The sequence below is a fragment of the Trifolium pratense genome, linkage group LG7, assembly GCF_020283565.1.
Source record: "Trifolium pratense cultivar HEN17-A07 linkage group LG7, ARS_RC_1.1, whole genome shotgun sequence".
Classification (NCBI taxonomy): domain Eukaryota; kingdom Viridiplantae; phylum Streptophyta; class Magnoliopsida; order Fabales; family Fabaceae; genus Trifolium; species Trifolium pratense.
Genome location: NC_060065.1, coordinates 48,377,273 through 48,399,897, shown reverse-complemented (window position 1 = coordinate 48,399,897; position 22,625 = coordinate 48,377,273). Strand labels below are relative to the sequence as shown.

The 22,625-nt window shown below is 33.8% G+C and overlaps 2 protein-coding genes across 2 annotated transcripts; both read left to right on the top strand.

Annotated features, from left to right (window-relative positions):
* The first annotated feature begins 5,003 nt into the window (after positions 1 to 5,003).
* On the top strand, positions 5,004 to 9,552 carry LOC123897333 (cellulose synthase-like protein B4). The gene is made up of 9 exons (XM_045947936.1): positions 5,004 to 5,353; positions 5,999 to 6,317; positions 6,608 to 6,733; positions 6,838 to 6,954; positions 7,044 to 7,256; positions 7,343 to 7,460; positions 7,628 to 7,812; positions 8,054 to 8,404; positions 8,802 to 9,552. Exons 1-9 carry the CDS (start codon positions 5,085 to 5,087, stop codon positions 9,342 to 9,344), a joined length of 2,241 nt encoding a protein of 746 aa, XP_045803892.1. The 5' UTR covers positions 5,004 to 5,084; the 3' UTR covers positions 9,345 to 9,552.
* Positions 9,553 to 13,546: 3,994 nt separating this feature from the next.
* Positions 13,547 to 17,966, top strand: LOC123897318 (cellulose synthase-like protein B4). Its single transcript, XM_045947909.1, has 9 exons — positions 13,547 to 13,900; positions 14,345 to 14,663; positions 14,782 to 14,907; positions 15,055 to 15,162; positions 15,255 to 15,467; positions 15,563 to 15,680; positions 16,081 to 16,265; positions 16,380 to 16,730; positions 17,116 to 17,966. Exons 1-9 carry the CDS (start codon positions 13,632 to 13,634, stop codon positions 17,677 to 17,679), a joined length of 2,253 nt encoding a protein of 750 aa, XP_045803865.1. The 5' UTR covers positions 13,547 to 13,631; the 3' UTR covers positions 17,680 to 17,966.
* The last annotated feature ends 4,659 nt before the right edge of the window (positions 17,967 to 22,625 follow it).

The following is a 22,625-nucleotide window of genomic DNA, read 5'->3' as shown; positions in this document are numbered from 1 at the left end:
AGAAAGTCATACGTCAGACTATCTATTTTTCATTCTATTTAAGTTTGATGATTTCATGCAAGATAAACAAAAACAAGCCAAGCAAACAGAATATAAACAATATATATGTGCGTAGACTGGAGCTTTTGTGAACCGTTCGATTTTGCTTAATCATGATTATTTAGAGAAAAAGATTAAGAATGAGAACAATTCGAGTCACGAGCCATACGTCAGGACCTCGAATCGTTCGGGGAAAGAAAGCCATACGTCAGACTATCCTTTTTTCATTCCAATTTATTTAAGTTACGGGGTTTTTTAAAGTAAGGAAATGCTTTGAGAAATAAACTCATATATATGAACTTATTTAAATAACCTTAAGAGGTTTTGATTAATTACTTAATTAAGCATCACTTATTCAAGCATTCAACCATCCAAGTACTTTGTAGTTTAAGCACTTTTAATTAAAACAACTTAAATGGTTACTCACTTAATCAACTATTTAAGTAATTGACTAATTAATCAACAACTCAAATAATCAGTTTCAATGGATAAACACTTATTTAAATAAGAACTTATGTGAATGAGCTCTTATTTGAATAATCACTTATATGAATAAGCACTAAAAATAAACAAACAGCCACTGAGGGTGGAAACTGGGTTCTGGGGATGACGCAATAACAATCTGCACAGTAAGAAGTCCACGCAGAAAGTCAGCAAAGAGGGGGAGGGATAAAGTGTAGCTTTATTCTCTGGCATACGATGCAACTCAGTGGACCTGGCCTTGGGATAGATCTAACGCGCAGGATTTGAAAATGATAGAATAGATCATAGCCTTTAAATAACTCCAACGGGTGTTACTTAAAATGGGGAGGGAGCCAATGATGCGTCGCCACGTCATCGTCTTCTACCTCCCATCATCTTCAAGCTCAAGAACAAGCATGAAGAACGTCCATGGAAGCTTGTTGAAGCTCACGGCCTAGATCAACAACAACATCAAATATCAATCAAAAATTGAAAGTGAATATACAGTTTTACTCGATTTTTCTCACTGATCGTGAATCTACACTTAAGATTTTTCAAAAGGTGTTTGTATCTCAAAAACAAGTTCAAACCTTTAAAACCCCAAAAAGTTAGAAAATTCATATTTGTACAAATTAAGCAAAATATAAGATTGGAAAGTCTTCAGGGAATGCTTAGAAGCAAAAAAGGAGTCGGAACATACTTGTTTCAAGCTTTGTTTTGGTGGGTTGATTCCAACCCTTTTCTTAGCTATTTTGGAGCTTTGTATATGCTTCTCTCATCATTGTCATTTTTAGACTTCTTTTGTCCATCATCAAAACCACAATGTTCCTGTCAAAGCATATATTCACAAAAAAATGGTATACCGGGAGTCGAAGAACCAAAGTATAAGGTGAGACTTGCGGCAAAGAGTTTTACCTTGCGTGAAGGGGATTGATTACAATGAAATCTTCTCACCGGTGGTGAAACATTGTTCTATAATGGTACTTATGGCAATTGTGAATCAGTATGCAATTGAGTCGGAACAAATGGATGTAAAGACCGCGCATTTCTACATGAAGAGTAGGAAGAAACTATCTACATGCAACAACCTGAAGGTTTTGTGGAAGACAATTCAAAAGTATGTTTGTTGAAGAAATCTTTGTATAGGTTGAAGCAGAGTCTGAGGCAGTGGTATCGTCGGTTTGATGAGTTTCTTTTGAAGACTGTATTTGTCAGGAGAAACTATGACAGTTGTGTGTATATGATGAAGAAGAATGAGAAAGCAACAATTTAAGTTTGGGGTTGTGATGACAGTCAATTATATAATGTTTTTATTTGGTATTTAAGATAGTTTTTAGTAGATAAGCAGCTTTTGAAGACCAAAATCAAGCAAAATACCTAAAGTTATCAAGTTACTTGGCCAAGAAGCAAGAAATGAAGATTCTGCGTAAAAAGGAGCAAAAAATGAAGAAATCAGCAAAATCTATCGCAACACGATAGGTGTCATCGCAGTACGATGAGACAGAAAAAAAATAAAACAAATTTGTGTGTTTGTTAAGCAAGAAAAGAAAACAGTTGTATCGTGCCACGATGAAGCTATCGTAGCACGATGGCAAAATTCTGAAGCCATCGTGATACGATGTGCTTCGATGATTTGCGATGGAAAAGTCTGAAAAACTATAAATAAAACTCTCTTCCTTCACAATTATTCATTCAGAAGTTCAGAGAACTAAAAGACTCTAAGGAGCAAAGGAGGAGGAGCAGCGAGGGCTTAGGTGCTCTCAATGGAATGCAAATCTCCCTTATCACTAGGAGAGGAAATTTCCTCTGCAAGGCATCGAGGTTATTTTTATGCATATTTTCTCTATTGTTTAATATGCCTTTTAGTAGCTAAAATACCTTTAGGTTAGGTTGAGTAGAAAAACTCCTCTATGTAGGGGTGCTCAAATCCAAACCAATCCAAATAAAAACCGAAAATTGATCCAAAAAAACCGAAAACTGCAAAAAACCGAAGTTTTTTGGATGTGTTTGGATGTTCTTTTGTGAAAACCGCTGGATCGGATCGGATTTCGGATTGATTTCTTAAAACCGATCCAAACCAAACCAAACCGCATACATATATTTTAATATTTATTTATCTTTTTTATTAGTATATATATATATATATTACATTAACCTTTTTTTTCATTTTAAATTTTGTTAATACTATATCTTAGTTTAATTTAATCTAATTTAAATTTTGATAATACTATATGTTAGTTTAATTTAATCTATTTTTTTTACTTTTTATATGTTTCGAATATAATTGGTAATTGTCATTCCAAAATATTAATTTTCAATATATTATATGTTATATTTTACATCAAACTTAATATTTATTTTGTCAAAAATGTCAAACTATTATTTTGTAGCGTTTTTTATAATATTTATATTTATTAAAAAAAATACAATTTATAATTTGGATATCCAAAAACCGATCCAAATTAAACCGCATAATATTGGATCGGATTGGATCGGATTTTTTTTATTTGTCATCCAAAACTGAACCAAACCGCAAATGAATTTATTTTTGGATCGGATGAGTTTTTGCCTCAAAACCGATCCAAACCGAACCGCGAGCACCCCTACTATGCATGCTTGTTTTTAATTTGGTTCGCAAAAGTTTCTATAATTATTATTCAGTTTGTTAATCATTATAATCTTGTTTTAACGCTTTATTCATAATACCGGCGATATTGTTGAATGAACTTAGAGGATTAGCTGATCCGTGATAACAGCCTAATCCCGACCTATGAAGGTAATATAACTAGTCGGAATTGGAAACAGTAGTGCAAGTACTCAAGGCTAGGGGGTATTAGGATTAAGAGTTGCACCATTATTAAATTCTGCAAGTTTACAGTTATTTAATTGAAATAAGATTAATGTTAAGAACTTGCTAAAACAAGGGTTTTCTTATTAAGATTAATTAACAATATTGTCTTCACTTGCAATAGGGTAAGGGATGTGAGAGCAAACTTACCGCTTAGAAATTAATCCGCCGGCTAACAGAAGGAATAATAATGATTTAACGCCAAAGTAACAAGCAGTAGTAGATGAGGGATTCGAAAGCACCTAACCTATCATTTAAACCTTACTTCTTTATTTTAAGGCTTAATTGCATATTTGGTCTCTTATGTTTATTTTAGGTTTCAATTTGATTCCTTATGTTTAAAAAGTTTCTAGTTGGTCTTTTTCGTCAATTTTTTGTTTAAATCGTCGACGCGTGTAATGAATTTGCGTACGTGGACCACTTAGGAGAGTACTATGTGAAAGTTTTAGAAGAAATTAACTCAAAATTTAACAAAAAGGACCAACTTATGTTGAGATCAATAACATAAGGGACCAACTTGAAACTTTTTAAACATAAGAGACCAAATTGAAACCTAAAATAAACTTAAGGGACTAAATATGCAATTAAGCCTTATTTATATTATCTGAATATGTCTCAAAAACATTTTGTAAAACCAAAGCGAATGCAACTATCCAAGTTCTTAAAACAAACTAATCGTTTGGCACGATTCCTATGGATACAAACTCATTCTAAACACCAATAGTGTAAATTATTACTCGACGATAGACTGATCCACTTGCCAGACTGCAGTCAACCACCAAAAATATTGTGGAGTCCGACATACTTTTGCATCAAGGTGAAGTCTAAATTCGACAAGAATATTGGTTTCCAGGTAATACAATTCTGGGTGTAATTAGTTTCTGCAAATTTGAAATTTATTAATCATTTACAATCAATGTTCATAAATGATATCAGCTATTGACTTCTCAGCATCATGTTACATTGGAGGTAGCTGAAGACCTTAAAGGTGTCTATTTTTGCATGGAGACTCTTGCGAGAAAGGTTGCCAACAAAATCAAATTTGGTATTTCAAGGCATCATCACTTTAGATTCTCATTTATGTGTGATCAGTTGCAGAGGTGTTGAATCACCTCAGCATATGTTTCTTTCATGCAGCACGTTTTGTTCTCTTTGGTCGCTAGTCCGGGATTGGATTGGTTTTTCGTCAGTGGATTCTCAACATTTATCAGATTATTTTCTTCGGTTCACTAATTCTTCAGGTGGTCTTAGAGCACGACGTTCCTTTTTGCAACTCATTTGGCTCTTATGTGTTTGAGTTGTGTGGAACGAAAGAAATCAGAGACTTTTCAGAAACTTGGAAATACCCCTACCTCATTTGTTGGACAAGATCTAACTTTACTCTATCGGTGGTTGAAGACAACGAACATTAATCTAGTTTCAAACTATCATAACTCGTTTTCTTGTTTGTGCATCGAGTAATTATTCATGTGATAAAATAATACTAATGTAGTCTCTCATAAGTGTAGCTCAAATGATATCTATCCGAAACATTATTGGAATGGTCGGAGCTCAAACTCCAAAATCTTTATTTCTCAACGTTTAAATGTCTGAGTAGTCCTTAAATTATATAGTTTTTGACAATAGAATAAAGTATTACTTTTTTTCCTATCAGTAACGGAAATCTCAGTCAAAGTCAGCACACAGCAGTAGCACTTCTTTCTCTGTTCACTCAAGAATTTCTATCAGTTACAGAATGGCGCTCAACCAAGAAAATCTCCCTCTTTACGAAAAAACTTGGATCAAACGTAATTTTCAAAGAGCTATAGATATCTTGATTTTACTTCTCTTATTCTCTCTTCTTAGTTACCGTCTTTTCTTCTCCATCAACAACACCTTCTTCACACTTCCATGGTTTCTTGCTTTCTCATGTGAATCTTGGTTTACTTACACTTGGATTGTTCTTCTTAATGCCAAATGGAGTCCTGCTGTCACCAAAACATACCCAAACCGTCTCCTTCAACGGTATGTGTCGCGATATTCGATATTTGATTAAGTTACTGATGCAACTTAATCAAGAATCTTGATGTCAAGTCTTACACTGATTTAGTATTGCTATTCAGTTCTGTTAGTAACTGTTAATTAAACAACTACATGGTTAGATAGTTTTTTAAGTGTTTATTGCTGCTGTTCAAATCAGTGATTAATTATGTTTAATAGATGGTTAATAGATATATTAGATATCAAATTGAAATGCATTAACCATTAACTAGCATAACTTATTAATCAGAAATTTTGATATAGTTAAGTTAACTATAATTTTGCATGTGAAAATTGTGGTCAATCACATTCAAATTTGTAGTTAATTAAGTTATGTTGGTGATTATTGAGTTGTATATATATTAATCATCTATTAAAATGTAACTAAATGCCTTTTTTTTAGTTATGTATCCTGATGGCCAGAAATTCCACAATAAGTAGAGCGTTCGGAGTTCAAACTCCAGCTCTGCATATATAATGTCATGTCTCTGTTAACTGAGCTAAGGTCACGGGGACTAACCAACTTCCTCTTTGAATTGCATTAACCGCTTCTCTTGTTAATTAAATTAGTCTCACTCTCAGAAGTCTTGTGCTAATTCTTATGCTAATTAATTTTTAATATCCTAATAGAGTACCGGAGCTTCCGCGGGTGGATTTGTTTGTGACAACAGCAGATCCTGTTCTTGAACCACCAATAATCACAGTGAATACAGTGTTGTCATTGTTGGCACTTGATTATCCAGTTAATAAGCTAGCTTGTTATGTTTCTGATGATGGTTGTTCTGTTTTTACCTTTTATGGTCTTTTGGAAGCTTCCAAATTTGCTAAGTTTTGGGTACCTTTCTGTAAAAAGTATAATATTCAAGTTAGAGCACCTTTTAGATATTTTACTGAAGTTACCAAAAGTGAAGATTCACCACAATTCAAACAAGAATGGTTACAATTGAAGGTAAGTAAAATAATATTACTCTGAAATGATTAGTACACTATTTAGCATCGACACTTCAAATTGAACATGTGTCAAATCTCTGATACTACATGACACTGACACATGTGATTAAATTTAATCAATTTCATTTTCTCAAATTAATACTGATTCTTATGTGTCATTGTTGAGTGTCGTGTTTAGTGTCCGTGTTTCATAATTGATACATGTTAATGATGTTATGAGATAAGTATCTATGTATCTAGCTTTGAACATGAACTGTTTGATGAATTGTCTCTTTGAGTTTTTTGCAGGATATGTATGACAATCTTAGCCAAAAAATTGAAGATGTGACCAGAAATCCAATTTCATTCCAATTTGAGGGAGAATTTGCAGTTTTCTTGAATACTGAAAAAAGAAATCATCCCAGTATAGTTAAGGTAATAAATAGAGCCATAATTACCTCATTCCTAGGCGATGTAGGACTAAGTACTTATGCTTGAATTCTAAACAAATTGTAAAAGACTTACATTACACGTTGCAGGTTATATTGGAGAACAAGGACGGTCTATCTGATACATTGCCTCACTTAATATACGTATCAAGAGAGAAGAGGCCAAAGTATGAACACAATTACAAAGCCGGAGCTATGAATGTGTTGGTAATTTCACTGATTAATATTTAGTACTGCAAAATACTAGTTCTCATTTTTGGGGATCTGTTCTCAATTTTCTTAATTGAAATTTGCAGACAAGAGTTTCTGGGTTGATGACAAATGCTCCCTTTATGTTGAATGTTGACTGTGATATGGTTGTGAACAATCCCAAGATTGTTCAACATGCTTTGTGCATTTTGATGGATTCTAAGAATGGAAAAGATGTTGCTTTTGTTCAATGTTTCCAACAATTTTACGATGGAATAAAAGATGACCCTTTTGGAAATCAATGGGTGGCTGGATTTGAGGTTTCTTCTCAACTTCAAATGCATCTATCACTTCACTCTTATAGATTTTTGTGTTATAAAACAAGTTTTGTTTTGTTTTAATGCAGTATATAATAAGGGGCATGGGAGGACTTCAAGGACCTTTCTATGGAGGAACAAATACCTTCCATAGAAGAAAGGCTATTTATGGTCTTTATCCTGATGAACTTCAATATGGAAGAAAAGGTCACTTATTCATTGTGCTATCTTCATTTAATTATTTCATTTAGCCTCCTAAATAAGCAGTTAATTACAATATGTTGGAGTGATTATATATAAAGGTAGTATCACAATTAATAGTTGATTCCTATATGATAATCAAAAACTCGCTTATTATTTTGTATCTTCAATAGGAAAACTAGCAGAAAAGATATTAATACAGCAATTTGGAAGTTCAAATGAGTTTGTCAAATCAGCCACACATGCAATGGAAGGGAGTGATTATTCTACTAATGGTATTAGTCCTTCCAATTTTATTGAGGAAGCGATCCGAATATCTGATTGTGGATATGAATATGGCACTGATTGGGGTAAAAAGGTAAGCTAGATAAGCAAATCAATTTTGTTAATGAGAAAAGGGGACATGCCCCAACAGTATAAGCTAGTTTTACGATCACGTCTAATGAGAATCCAACACTTTGTAGTTATTTTTAAACTGTGGTTACAATGTGAGCTATCTCATGAACTCATATAATGCTGATCTAAAACTATTTTATATTGACAGTGCATCTCCAATAAACTCTTTGTTAATTAGTTTTTGTGGATTTTGGAAACTTTAGATGGGCTGGTTATATGGATCAATATCAGAGGATGTACCAACTGGTTTGAATATGCAAAAAAAAGGTTGGAGATCAGAGTGTTGTACACCGGATCAAACCGCCTTTACAGGCTGCGCTCCCGGAGGATTTCTCACTACAATGATCCAACAAAAGAGATGGTCTTCAGGTCTCACAGTTGTCTTCTTTAGCAAGCATTCTCCTGTTATGGGCATACTCTTTGGTAAAATTCAATTCAGGGCAGGCTTGTCTTATTGTTGGCTTACCAATTGGGGATTGCGTTCTGTCTTTGAAGTTTCTTATGCAGCCTTGGTTGCATATTGCATAATCTCCAACACCAGTATCTTTCCTAAGGTTAGATCTTCACGTTCAATTTCTAGTAGCAAGTTAAATTAAATATTGAGGGGTTTTTGGAATAGTTTATTTAAGCTTATTTACTGGCATACGAGATTCCTTGTTAGAGATTACGAAAACATCTTATAGCTTATATGAAAAAAGTTTGACTTTATTTTAACTTTTTTATATAAATAATTTATGCATAAGTACTTATGTGGTAAGCATTATGCTATAACCAATTAATTAAGTTATTTATCCAAACAGGTTCTTACTTTAATGACTAGATGCAATGAGTATAAAAAAATTATGAATACATTTAATAACAAGTCATCATATATCTCTGAAGATGCTTTAGAAAATAATATAACAAAGTGTCATATCTTGAGATTATTGGGTGCATTTTGTCTAATTCCAGGGACCTGGGCTATGGATTCCTTTGACTCTTTATGTGATCTATACTATACATACTCTACAAGAGTATCTATCAAAAGGGTTGTCATTAAGATGTTGGTGGAACAATCAGAGAATGATTACAATAAGATCAACAAGTGTATGGTTTATTGGATTTTTAAGTGCCATGGTTAAGCTCTTAGGGATATCTGATACAGTCTTTGAAGTAACACAAAAGGAAAATCCAACTTCTGGTGCTGCTGCTGGAGATGATGCAAATGCTGGTAGGTTCACATTTGATGAGTCCCCAAATTTTGTGATTGGCACAACCATTTTGCTTGTGCAATTGACAGCACTTGTTGTTAAGATTTTGGGGGTGCAATTAGAAGCTCACAATGGAAATGGTTGTGGAATAGGTGAATTGATGTGTAGTGCTTATCTAGTAGTATGTTACTGGCCATTTCTGAAAGGGTTGTTTGCTAGGGGTAAATATGGGATTCCATTGTCTACCATTTTCAAGTCAGCACTGCTTGCTTTTATTTTTGTGCGCTTTTGTAGAATTGTTTGATGGGGGCTATAGTGGAATTTATATGAGATATATTTTTATAGGAGAAAATTCTCACTTGAGATGTAAGGGTGAGATTTGATTGGTGGATCAGATTTTTATTTCTGTAAGAGATATTGATCATGTCTAAAAGTTATGGTGATAAATTTTGTAAAAAAAATGTATGATAATAAATAGTTATGTGTGAACAATACTGCGAGCTTTCAAATAATTGTGTTTAAATTATGAACGTCGATGTGATAAATACAAAACTACTCTTATAAAATAAATTCATAGTTGTACCCTATAATATTTCACATTACGTTTATACTATGCTCATGAACATGATAGGGACTATCTTTTCTTTTCTTTTTTTGACACACGACTATCTTTTTTTAAGAACTCAAAGAGTACATTAAAAAAACTAAATTAAGTTGAAGGTGTGCATAAAAGAAAAAGAAACAATATTTAGGTATGGTTTGGCTCACTATTTTAATAGCTTTAAAACTAAAATTAAAGTTGTTTGGTAAATCTTGTTGTTTTATTAAAAAAAGATTAAATTTTTTTTATTATTATTATAGGGTTAAATGATATGTTTGATAATATATTATAATTTTTTAAAAAATATAGAAGCTATTTTTTTTTTCTCTTAATAAATCTTTTAAAAGTTATTGTTTGGCCTAACTTCTTACTTCTAAGGAAAAAGAAGAGGAAAAAAAGATAGATCAAATAGTATATTAGAATCACACTACGTAGTCCCCACGAGCTTAAATCAATTAGTAAGAAATATCGCGTTTTATATACGAGAGATGAGGTTCGAACCCCGACACCTCACTTATCCATTAAGGGGGAAATTTCTGACCACTATACAAGCTATAAAAAAAATCAGACTATGTATGCCGAATGATGATTGAGAAACTACGTAAGCCAAGTTGGATGATATGATTCAAAATAATTTGCCCAATCTCATAAACACCACTAAATTCAACAACAGTCAACAGACACAATCTTGGATGCAACTTGTACGTGGAAAATATATATTACTTCCAATTTAGTATGTTAGTCAATGTCAACATCTCGTCTCAGCTCATATATATTTTATAAATTTTGCTATTAATATCTCTAATGGGGTACTTTTTTAGCCTCACATTCACATTAATAGGAAAATAATTTGCCCAATCTTGGATGCAACTTGTACGTGGAATTGTGGAAAATATATATTACTTCCAATTTATGTTAGTCAATGTCAACATCTCATCTCAGCTCATATATATTTTATAAATTTTGCTATTAATATCTCTGGTGGGGGTACTTTTTTAGCCTCACATTCACATTAATAGGAAAAAAAAAATCTAAGGTTGGTCTTAGAATAATAGGTCCAATACAGAAACAGTTCATCGAGTCGGTAAAAGGACATGTCATTTGTTTATTTTTAGGCTTAAATACAGTTTTATCTCCTATTTTGAAAAAATCGAAATTTTATCCCTTCTATTTTAAAATCTGGAATTTTACCTCCCTATTTTATAATTTTTTGGATTTTGCCCCCACCAAAATTCTGCACAAAATTTATTTCTGAGCTTCAAGTTCAAAGCTTCGCACAAAACTCAATTTAGATTAATAATTCACCAAACTGATACCGAGATGACCGCAATCGAGTTAGTTTTTCACAGAATCAAACTCCACTAAATTTGGAGTTACAAAGAAAGATTAATTACTGTTTTAGTGAATGTCTGTCCAAATTAATTATCGTATGGAACTACTACTGGTATTTTCGTCATGTCTCTTACCCTGTAGCTCATTTTTTAATAGTATTTACATTTCTGGAAATTTAACGAAATTACCCTTGTTGGCATTTCAATTTCTTCGAATTTGGAGTTACGATGCCTTCGGTAGACGATGTTGATTTTGAAGGTCAAAAGTAGATTTCTGCAGAATTAGTAATTGGACAGACCTTCACTAAAACGGTAATTAATCTCTCTTTGTAACTCCAAATTTAGTAAGGTTTGATTCTGTGTAAAGCTAACTCGATTACGGTCATTTCGGTATCAGTTTGGTGAATTATTGATTCAAATTGAGTTATGTGAGAAGTTTTGAAGTTGAGACTCAAGCAGATTTTGTGCAGGATTTGAGGGGGCAAAATCCAAAAAAAATTAAAATTGGGGGGTCAAATTCCGGATTTTAAACTAGGAGGTAAAATTCCAATTTTTTCAAAATAGGAGGGTAAATCTGCATTTAAGCTTTATTTTTATTATAGTTTGACTACTCTCTCAATGAAGGTTTTAACTTTTAATTGGCGGGTCACGGTTAAAATCGCGTTAAAGATTTTGCAATTTCGATTGTTACTAGGGCAGGCAATGATCCGACCTAATTTAGGAATAGTTCGAACTCGATTCAATAATTGACTCATTGAACTTGGTTTATGAACCATTTTTCCGCGGTTGTTTTTGAGGTAAAAAACCCTTTTTTTGTCATGAATATCGAGACCTAACTCATCCTTACAAAACCGGCTTGTAAGGTGAGGACTGTCTCTTCTTTATAAACTCTTCTCAAGAATCCTATCTATCCGATGTGGGACTAAATTCTCACCGAGTGTTCCCTCTCACGCAAATAAACTACTTTGGAATCCTATATATGGTTAAAAAGGACGTGATTTTTTATTATAGGTTGACTACGTACCTCTCAAATAAACTACTTTTAAGAAAACTGGAATATGATTTTTCTCATATAGAGTGATGTTGTCAATTCTATCAACATCATATTGTGCAAAACTTGCGAACAAATGAAAGGTGCCAAATAAAACTCAGACACAACTTTGTGATTTGGTGTTCAAATCATGTGAAAATATCCAACTTATAATAAGGGAAATGCTAACCAATATCTCAAGTTTCATATCTTCTTTGCTACTCTGACTCATTGCATTGCATCAACCTTATCAAAGGTTCCATTTTTAAGTTTCATATCCATGTTGTTTTGATTCAAGACATAAAGGAGTTATTCTCTCACAACAATGTTACTCTTTGTCACACTTTTAAGAGAGGGAAACCAATGCTCTGACTTTTTAGCAAAGCTGGGAGCTTGTTTGGATGCTGATTTAGTAATTCACAGTTCTCCTCCGACAAGCATGCTTGATCTTCTCAGGAGTGACACAACTGAGATTATCTTTTAAATGTAGTATATTCAATACCTTTAAATTTTAAAATAGAATTTTTTTTCTATTTAAAACTTTATTTTTATTTTCATCTTTGTTTTCTTAACTATTGCTTCAGACACGGTTATAGTTTTATAACAATATCGACATTAGGTATCAGGACTATTGAGCAAAATTATAAATTGAATCCAATTAAAATATAGGCTTAATTAGTCATTTGATCCCTTAAAGATATTTTAGATTCACAATGGTCCCTTAAAGAAAAAAGGTCAGGATTGGTCCCTTAAAGACACATTCGTTTCTCAATTGGTCCTTTCCGTCAATTTTTTTACAAAAAACGTTAGTTTTAGTAGACTGAATTGTGGATGTCATTAAGTGTAAGTGGTCTACCAAAAACCTTATTAATTTTTAAAATTTTAACCATTGGAATTTTTGTTATATTTGGAGTTAAAATTTAACGGAAATGACCAATATGACAAAAATATATGTCTTTAAGGGACCAATCCAGACCTTTTTTTCTTTAAGGGACCAATCCGAACATTTTCTTTCTTTAAGGGACCATTGTAAAACCTAAAATGTTTTTAAAGGACCAATAAACTAATTAAGCCTAAAATATACTATAGTCAATCCCTCACAAGTAGATCCGAAATCTAAAGAGTGATGGAATAAATAATTAATCAGCCGTCCAAAGAATCTCAAATATAATAAACTTGCTATTATTGTGATTTCTATCTCTATAAGCTGACTTAGAGCATCCACAATAGAGATACTCATTTTGTCTCGGGTACGCATCACTCATTTATAATTTTTTAATAATAGTACCTAATAAGTAATCAATCCCTCCAACTCTACATCTCTTTGAAAGTTCCAAATAGGCCCTACAATAATACATCTCACCTATAACTATACATCTTTATAAATGGGATCCACAAAAATAAAATAGGTACTAATGTTTATTGTAGAATCAGTAGCTATTAAATACTCAAATGAGTATTGCTCCAATGATATTACCTAATAGGTACTACACCATTGGAGATAGTCTTAGTGGTCAATACTTTATCATTTCATTTTTGGCCGACTCCTCTTCATATTCTATTGATCATAAGCATCCAGAAGCGCGACACCAGTAGAAAGAGTTAAGCTACTAAGCTAAGTGTTGTGGTATGGCTATGGCAAACCAAGAAAATCTCCCTCTGTATGAAAAAGTATGGCTCAAACGCACATTTCAGAGAGCTATAGACATCTTGATTTTACTTCTCTTATTCTCTCTTCTTAGTTACCGTCTTTTCTCCATCAATAACACCTTCTTCACACTTCCATGGTTTCTTGCTTTCTCATGTGAATCTTGGTTTACTTTCACTTGGATTATTCTTCTTAATGCCAAATGGAGTCCTGCTGTCACCAAAACATACCCAAACCGTCTCCTCCAACAGTATGTAATCACAATCCATCATTTTCTCCATAACTTCCTGGCCAACCGCATTTTTGTTTGACTTTTTTTAAAACTGTTTTCCAAAAAAAATAATTCTCGAAAACCATTATGGTTTGCGAAACCATTATGGTTTGCGAAAATTCTTGTAGTGCAAGCTGAACATCAAGATTGATGTTGCAGTTTATATTGCGGTCGTGGTTAAAACATATTGTTTATACATAGCAATGAAGTCTTGCACTGATTTTGTATTGCTATTTCAGTACTCTTATCAGGTTCAATTCTCTCTGGTGCCAATTCGAGTGGGTTAATTTAGCTTCAAAAAAAAATAAAATAATCAGTAGTCTTATATAAAAGTTGACTGAATTTGATCGTATAAAAATAATTTCTCATCCGAATTAGAATCTCAAGTCTTGTACTAATTTTTTGTATTTTTTATCCGAATAGAGTACCTGAGCTACCGCGTGTGGACTTGTTTGTGACAACAGCAGATCCTGTTCTTGAACCACCAACCATCACTGTGAACACAGTGTTGTCTCTGTTGGCACTTGATTATCCAGTTAATAAATTAGCTTGCTATGTTTCTGATGATGGTTGCTCTGTTTTTACCTTTTATGGTCTTTTGGAAGCATCCAAATTTGCTAAGTTTTGGGTACCTTTCTGTAAAAAGTATAACATTCAAGTTAGAGCACCTTTTAGATATTTTTCTGAAGTTACCAAAAGTGAAGATTCACAACAATTCAAACAAGAATGGATACTAATGAAGGTAAGTAAAATAATATTACCATGCAATGATTACTACAGTACTACACTATCTACTATCTAGTATCGACACTTCAAATTGAAAACGTCCGGTGTCTGACATTTGACTTTGGTTTTTGCAGGATATGTATGACAATCTTTGCCAAAAAATTGAAGATGTGACCCGAAATCCGAGTTCATTCCAATTTGAGGGAGAATTTGCAGTGTTTTTAAATACAGAAAAAAGAAATCATCCGAGTATAATTAAGGTAATAAATATAGACGTAATAATATTAATTGCGTCTATAGAGTATTTGTGTTGCCTCTCAATATGTTCATTCCTAGTCGATGTGAAACTAACCTGATCATGCTTGAATTCTAGCAAAACCGAAAAAATTTACATTACGTGTTGATAGGTTATATTGGATGGTCTTTCTGATGGATTGCCTCACTTAATATACGTATCGAGAGAGAAGAGACCAAAGTATGAACATAATTACAAAGGCGGAGCTATGAATGTGTTGGTAATTTTGCTGACTATAATATCTGATTCTGCGAAATACTAATTCTTATGTTTCGAAGATTCATTCTCGTCTTTCTTAATTGAAATTTGCAGACAAGAGTTTCTGGATTGATGACGAATGCTCCCTTTATGTTGAACGTAGACTGTGACATGTTTGTGAACAATCCAAAGATTATTCAACATGCTATTTGCATTTTGGTTGATTCTAAAAATGGAAAAGATGTTGCTTTTGTTCAATGTTTCCAACAATTTTATGATGGAATTAAAGATGACCCTTTTGGAAATCAATGGGTGGCTGCATTTGAGGTTTCTTCTTAACTTCTAATTAATGCATATCTCACTTTACTACATAGCTGTTATAAATTTGTGTCTATAAACAAATTTGGCTTTGTTTTTTGCAGTACATAATAAGGGGCATGGCAGGACTTCAAGGACCTCACTATTGTGGAACAAACACCATCCACAGAAGATATGCTATTTATGGTTTTTACCCTAATGAAAGACAATATGTAAAAAAAGGTCTTCCTCTAACAAGAAATTCACTTATCATAAATGTTAAATGGACGCACAAAATTGACAAAAATATAGTGCCCCTTTGTGTATTTTCATACGTAACCCGTATAAATTTCATTTAGTCTCTTTATTTTTGTTCTTAACCCTCCGATTTTCAAGGAAAGATCTCTGGTGATCCAGAGTTCAACCGTGAGGTAAATAAAGTATGACCCAAGATTGTTCTGTCCAGAATTCAAACTTAATAAGTTCCCGAATGATTAGTCCTTAACTACAACTAGAAAACAACTTGTGTCTAATCAGTTGGTTGAATTACTAAAAAAAAGTCACAATTTTTTTTTAAAGAAGCTAAATTAAAAATTTAAAAAAAAAAAAAAAAAAAAAACTCACTATTTTGTATCTTTACTAGGAAAATTAGCAGAGAAGATACTAATACAGCAATTTGGAAGTTCAAAGGAGTTTATCAAATCAGCAACACAAGCTATAGAAGGGAGTGATCATTCTACTAATGGAATTAGTTCTTCCAATTTTATTGAAGAAGCAATCCAAGTATCTAATTGTGGATATGAATATGGCACTTGTTGGGGTAAAAAGGTACATTTTTCAATATTTACAAAATTTAAATTTTGTTAATAAGCTTTAGACTATGAAATTACACAAATGAAAAATACAATGCATAAGAAACTTGATTATTTTTTGAATGCTCAGATGGGTTGGGTATATGGATCAATAACTGAAGATGTACCAACTGGATTGAATATTCATAGAAAAGGTTGGAGATCAGAGCCTATTACGCCTGATCCAACCGCGTTTATGGGCAGCGCTCCGGGAGGATTACTGACTACAATGGTCCAACAAAAGAGATGGGGTTCAGGCCTCACTGTTGTCTTCTTTAGCAAGCATTCTCCTGTTATGGGCATACTCTTTGGTAAAATTCAATTCAGGGCAGGCTTGTCTTATTTTTGGCTCACTAATTGGGGTTTGCGTTCTGTCTTTGAAGTTTCTTATGCAGCCTTAGTTGCTTATTGCATAATCACCAATACCAATATCTTTCCCAAGGTTAGATTTTCACATTGATCAATTTCTAGTAGCAAGTTAAAATAAATATTGAGAGTTCTTTTGCATTAATTTATTTGAATAAATTGGGGACCAAGGGACTAGATAAAAACTAAAATTTTGTTCTTCACTGAACCACGAGACAACTTTTTGTCATCTACACTATATATCTAAAATACCAAAATAATATTTTGTCCGTCAAACAAGACAAAATTTGTTTAATACCTTAAACTTTATCTTATACAGTTCTGTCTTACTGATTTTTTCAATACGTACATTTTACGGATCAAACGGACAATCCTACTTAAATATTCATGAAGATAAAACCTCATTGATTATGAGCTTAATATGCTACTTTTTTCACCTTTTCTACTTTGTCATATTCCAGGGACTTGGGCTATGGATTCCTTTGACTCTTTTTGGGATCTATACTATACATACTCTACAAGAGTATCTATCAAAAGGGTTGTCAATAAGATGTTGGTGGAACAATCAGAGAATGATTACAATGAGATCAACAAGTGTATGGTTTATTGGATTTTTAAGTGCCATGGTTAAGCTCTTAGGGATATCTGATACAGTCTTTGAAGTAACACAAAAGGAAAATCCAAATTCTGTTGCTGCTGCTGGAGATGATGCAGATGCTGGTAGGTTCACATTTGATGAGTCCTCAGCTTTTGTGGTTGGCACAACCATTTTGCTTGTGCAATTGACAGCACTTGTTGTTAAGATTTTGGGGGTGCAATTAGAAGCTCACAGTGGGAATGGTTGTGGAATAGGTGAATTGGTGTGTAGTGTGTATTTAGTAGTTTGTTACTGGCCATTTCTGAAAGGGTTGTTTGCTAGGGGTAAATATGGGATTCCATTATCTACCATTTTCAAGTCAGCATTGCTTGCTTTTATTTTTGTGCATTTTTGTAGAATCACTGATACAAGATCAACAATAAATTAGTCCAAGTGAAAAGAATTTTGATTCCCTTAAGTATGTAGTCAAGGGTTCGATTCCTAACTCATATGTACCGAGAAATTCGGTTGAAAGGGAAAACTCACTTTGTCTGTCCCATAAATTTCCCGACAGAGATTAGTGATCATTAACGAGGGTGAAAATTTCACACCAATGTCAGGGTAACTCAAACAAAAAAATTGTTGTATAAGTTGATATTGTTCTTGAAATTTATAATGGAATATTTCTATGTATAGTTTGTTCTCCATTTTTTTTATCAATAGTTTGTTCTCATTTTTCTCATAGCCTTCTGCTACTTTTTATTAAGTACTGCATTGGTCTTAAAGTAGTGTCATTTTATTAAAGATAAAATAGTGTTGGGGATAATTTGAGAGGGTTGAGAAAATGAGTTAAGATGAATTTAAGGAAAATAGTAAAATTGTATTATTCACAAAATGATATTACAAGTGTTTATATATACTGAAATGTTACTTGACCTATAAGTAACTAACTAACAAACTAGGTCAACTGTAACAACTAACTAACAGCTAATAGCTAACTAACAAAACAGAAATAACATAATAGGATGTTCAAAACCTACGAGGTCAGAACCAGAACCTACTTCAGGACCCAGGAGGTCGGAACCTAAGCTTGCTGCATCAGAAGCACAGACCTTCAGGTCAGAAGCCAGACTTAAATTATCAAACCAACACTAAGTATGTAACACCTTTCTTGTTCAAAAAATGTATGTAACACCTTAGCTAACTATAAAAATTTACATAAACAATTTAAATAGGTCACATATTTCTCTTTTGAATATTTCACCTTTAAGAGTATTCAATTCATCGTTAATCTATTCTTAGTATTACCTAAATTCAACTTATAAAAATATTGAAATTGTTAAGTCGAACGTTATACCAGCGTTCAAACTTAGTCATCTATTTTGTATGTCTGAGTTTCCAATATTTTTTCAACTTCGTCTATGAATCCTCTAGTAATAATCAAAACAAGCATGAATTAATATACCGATTTGCGGATTAGTTTATTGCAGGTTTGAGTGGTCTAAGTTGTGAGAAAGTTAGAGTTTTTTTTACTCATTTGAGTACCCCACAAATATGAAATTATATTTATAGGTAGATTAGTTTCATAGCACGTTTATATATATGACCTAAGTCAAGACAAAGTTAGTTTTTTTTTCTGTTATTAATCACTTGGGTATCTCACAAAAATGAAATTCTATTTGTGGATGTTATAGTGTTGTACACAACTTTCCACTGAAGAATCTTTGGATACAACAAAAAATTGGACAGCAATGTCAATAAGGTTATTTTGTCATATACTATTTATATATGTGAATGGACGTCCTTTTTGTTTTTGACAATTCCTTGTGTTCTGGTAAAAAACAAGGGGGTTTGTATTATTCAAGATTGATAACTGATACAAGTATGTCGGAGAAGAAATTGAATCTCTTTACAAGAATGAAAATATGGTGGTTTCTCATGATGAGAGTGAGTCTATGTAGAATCAGTGAAAAATCCTCTTGTTCTCTTGAAGAAGATCCTATTTATAGGCAAAACATCTCCCTCTTGTTGCTTGATAACCGCCTTGCTTGGAGAGGAATTCATGGGTAGTGGGCGGTTACTTTCCTTCTTCTCCAAGCTTCTTCCTTCTTCTCCAAGCTTCTTCCTTCTTCTCCAAGTTTCTTCCTTCCTTTCCAAGTCATGGTGGATCACGCTTATCATGTGTTTTTCATGGTTGTTTTCACACTTCTCCTTTAGATGCTCCCATTGGGCTTTTTCGTATTGGGCCTTAACAAATCACACCCTGGTCCATGGCCCGGTACACAGCCCCCCAAGCACGAGGCTTCAAGAAGGCGAAGTGCTTTTGAATGAAGTCACTTGGCAATTATTATGCCTCGATGTTGTTCTATGTCGCCCATTTGTTGCTGACTCATATTCTTTGTTTGCTTGTCGCCTTTTCCTTCCTTTTGTTGTTGATATTTCTTAGCTAATTTGTACGCCCTTCTATGACTTTTGTAACTATTTGTATGCCCCTTCGTGGCTTGAACAATTTACCCTTATTTGGGTTTCTATTAATTCCTTTATTTGCAATGATCTTCTTTCTTCATAATTTTGCGGATGAATTTTGCATTACGCTGTGAGGTAACGCCTTTTGTCGTTCTCGCCTAGGAAACTTTGTCCTTGCACCTGCGACATCTTCGACTTTCTATAATAATTGTAAATCAATAAAAATAACTTTATACCTGTTGTCTTTTGGCGTTATAATGAATCGCCTTGCTTTGGTTGTGTATAAGCTTCTTCTGGCGGTATTGATAATCTCGCTTTTCTTTGCTGTATCTTTTTCTGACGTACCCAACTCGTAAGACTTACAGGTAACGCCAAGGCCTTGCAACCTCGTATAATTTTTCTTTTTGTGACGCACCCAACTCGTAAGACTTACAGGTAACGCCAAGGCCTTTCAACCTTGTTTAATTTTTCTTTTTCTGACGTACCCAACTCGTAAGACTTACAGGTAACGCCAAGGCCTTTCAACCTTGTTTAATTTTGCTTTTTCTGACGTACCCAACTCGTAAGACTTACAGGTAACGCCAAGGCCTTGCAACCTTGTTTAATTTTGCTTTTTCTGACGTACCCAACTCGTAAGACTTACAGGTAACGCCAAGGCCTTTCAACCTTGTTTAATTTTGCTTTTTCTGACGTACCCAACTCGTAAGACTTACAGGTAACGCCAAGGCCTTGCAACCTTGTTTAATTTTGCTTTTTCTGACGTACCCAACTCGTAAGACTTACAGGTAACGCCAAGGCCTTGCAACCTTGTTTAATTTTGCTTTTTCTGACGTACCCAACTCGTAAGACTTACAGGTAACGCCAAGGCCTTGCAACCTTGTTTAATTTTGCTTTTTCTGACGTACCCAACTCGTAAGACTTACAGGTAACGCCAAGGCCTTGCAACCTTGTTTAATTTTGCTTTTTCTGACGTACCCAACTCGTAAGACTTACAGGTAACGCCAAGGCCTTTCAACCTTGCTTTTTCTGACGTACCCAACTCGTAAGACTTACAGGTAACGCCAAGGCCTTTCAACCTTGTTTTATTTTCTTTTTCTGACGCCCCCAACTCGTAAGATTTACAGGTAACGCCAAGGCCTTTCAACCTTACATTTGGTTCAGCGCTCACATCTGAGTTGATCTTTAATAAAGATTCAGAGCTCAAGTTTGAGATAACCATTTTTTATTTTTTTTTTATTTTTTTTTTTTTTTTGGTTCAGAGCCCGTAACTTAATCAGGTTGACCTTTATTCCATCACCGGTTAACCTTTATTGGTCTAGAGCCGGCTGGCTTCATTTATTCTTGGTTCAGAGCCCGCAACTTAATCATGATCGCTGCAAATAAGCTTTGATACATTAGGTTCAACAATAATAATATATGAAAAATAAAACAAACGAAAATGATACCGCCATGGGTGGTTTGTTGCGGCGCTCCTCGCCTAGCAAGAAAAACAATTATGTTTTGGCGTGGTGAGACTGAGTTCCATTGCGGTAGTCATCGCGGAATATGCTTCAACCTGAAATATTAGTTGGCGGCTTCTATCTCGCCGAGTGATAATTACTGAATTTTCATCTCAATTTTCCACATTTGTTCGTTACCCTGTGCTATGATCAACTTGATAACTTTGTTAGGTACAAAGGAAATAAAACTATCACAGTATCATGCATCAGATGTTCTCTATAATAATCAACAGCTATACTATCGAGAAATTAAAAGATTAAACACCAAACATCATAGAACTTTTGGTAGTTTGAGGTTCTAGCATCAGAAGCATATAATCGCTATATCAATACAGTATAATGTCCCACTCCAAATATTGTCCTTAGTTTCATTTTCTATTGGTACATTACTATCACTAATTACATCAATTTGTTCATCACATTGATCAAGTTGCATGGCAAATAAATGGGACAATGCAGGAAGGGATGATATGAGTTCAACGCTTAATAGTTTCATTGTTTCAACTTATCCAGTACCCTACTAATAGAATGCAACATGATCTCATGTTGCTATGCAGTTTATTTTTGTGGTGCTCTAACAATTTCCTTGAATAACTAAGAAGCATTTTGTGTTAATTATAAGTACAAATAACATATTATCAAAACAGAAGGAGTGAGAACTATATGATTAAATGGTAAGTTGCAAGAAAAGAACGTTAACACCTGATCGAGATGAACAGAACGACCGACGGTGAGATGGCGATTCCTCCATAACCGACCGCGGCGATGACAATTTCTCCACAACTGACGTCGGAGGCGATTTCTTAACGAATATAACGGCGGCGATGGCGACTTCATTGTTTCCGCCTGGATTGAGAGCAGAGTTGCCGTAAAGAAAACAATGTGTTAGTGGCGGCGTGGCGGTTCTTGGATGGTGTGATAACAGATGCATGGCGATGCAAAGACGAGGATGCGATGCGATTCTCCGTATACACGCTTCTTTCTTTATTGATGAGTGGAGCCAAACAAAATCCTCCGGATCAAAACTATAATAATAATAATAATAATAATAATAATAATAATAATAATAATAATAATAATAATAATAATAATAATAATAATAATAATAATAATAATAATAACATAGAGATATATCCAAAAGAGATGTCAAGTTGTAACTTCTGCTTCTTTCTCATCTGCCCTTTAAGCCTTGATGGCCGCAATGTGAGTCTGCAAACGCCGAATTTCTACGACGGCGGCTTGCAAGGTGTTAACGCTAGAATTATCGTTGTTTCCATGCTCTCCAGCCATGTGAAGATGTTTGATTTTTCGTCTAGTTGCTGTGATAGGCTGGGATCAAATGATTTTACCGCAGCCCCACGGTGGGCGCCAAAATGTTCTGGTAAAAAACAAGGGGGTTTGTATTATTCAAGATTGATAACTGATACAA

Excerpts from the sequence above, each read along its gene's own strand:
- LOC123897333 (XM_045947936.1), top strand. The coding sequence starts at position 5,085 with ATGGCGCTCAACCAAGAAAATCTCCCTCTTTACGAAAAAACTTGGATC. Across the intron at positions 7,257-7,342 it reads AATGGGTGGCTGGATTTGAG|TATATAATAAGGGGCATGGG; the intron begins GTTTCTTCTCAA and ends GTTTTAATGCAG. Across the intron at positions 7,461-7,627 it reads ACTTCAATATGGAAGAAAAG|GAAAACTAGCAGAAAAGATA; the intron begins GTCACTTATTCA and ends TATCTTCAATAG.
- LOC123897318 (XM_045947909.1), top strand. The coding sequence starts at position 13,632 with ATGGCTATGGCAAACCAAGAAAATCTCCCTCTGTATGAAAAAGTATGG. Across the intron at positions 13,901-14,344 it reads CCAAACCGTCTCCTCCAACA|AGTACCTGAGCTACCGCGTG; the intron begins GTATGTAATCAC and ends TTATCCGAATAG. Across the intron at positions 14,664-14,781 it reads AAGAATGGATACTAATGAAG|GATATGTATGACAATCTTTG; the intron begins GTAAGTAAAATA and ends TGGTTTTTGCAG.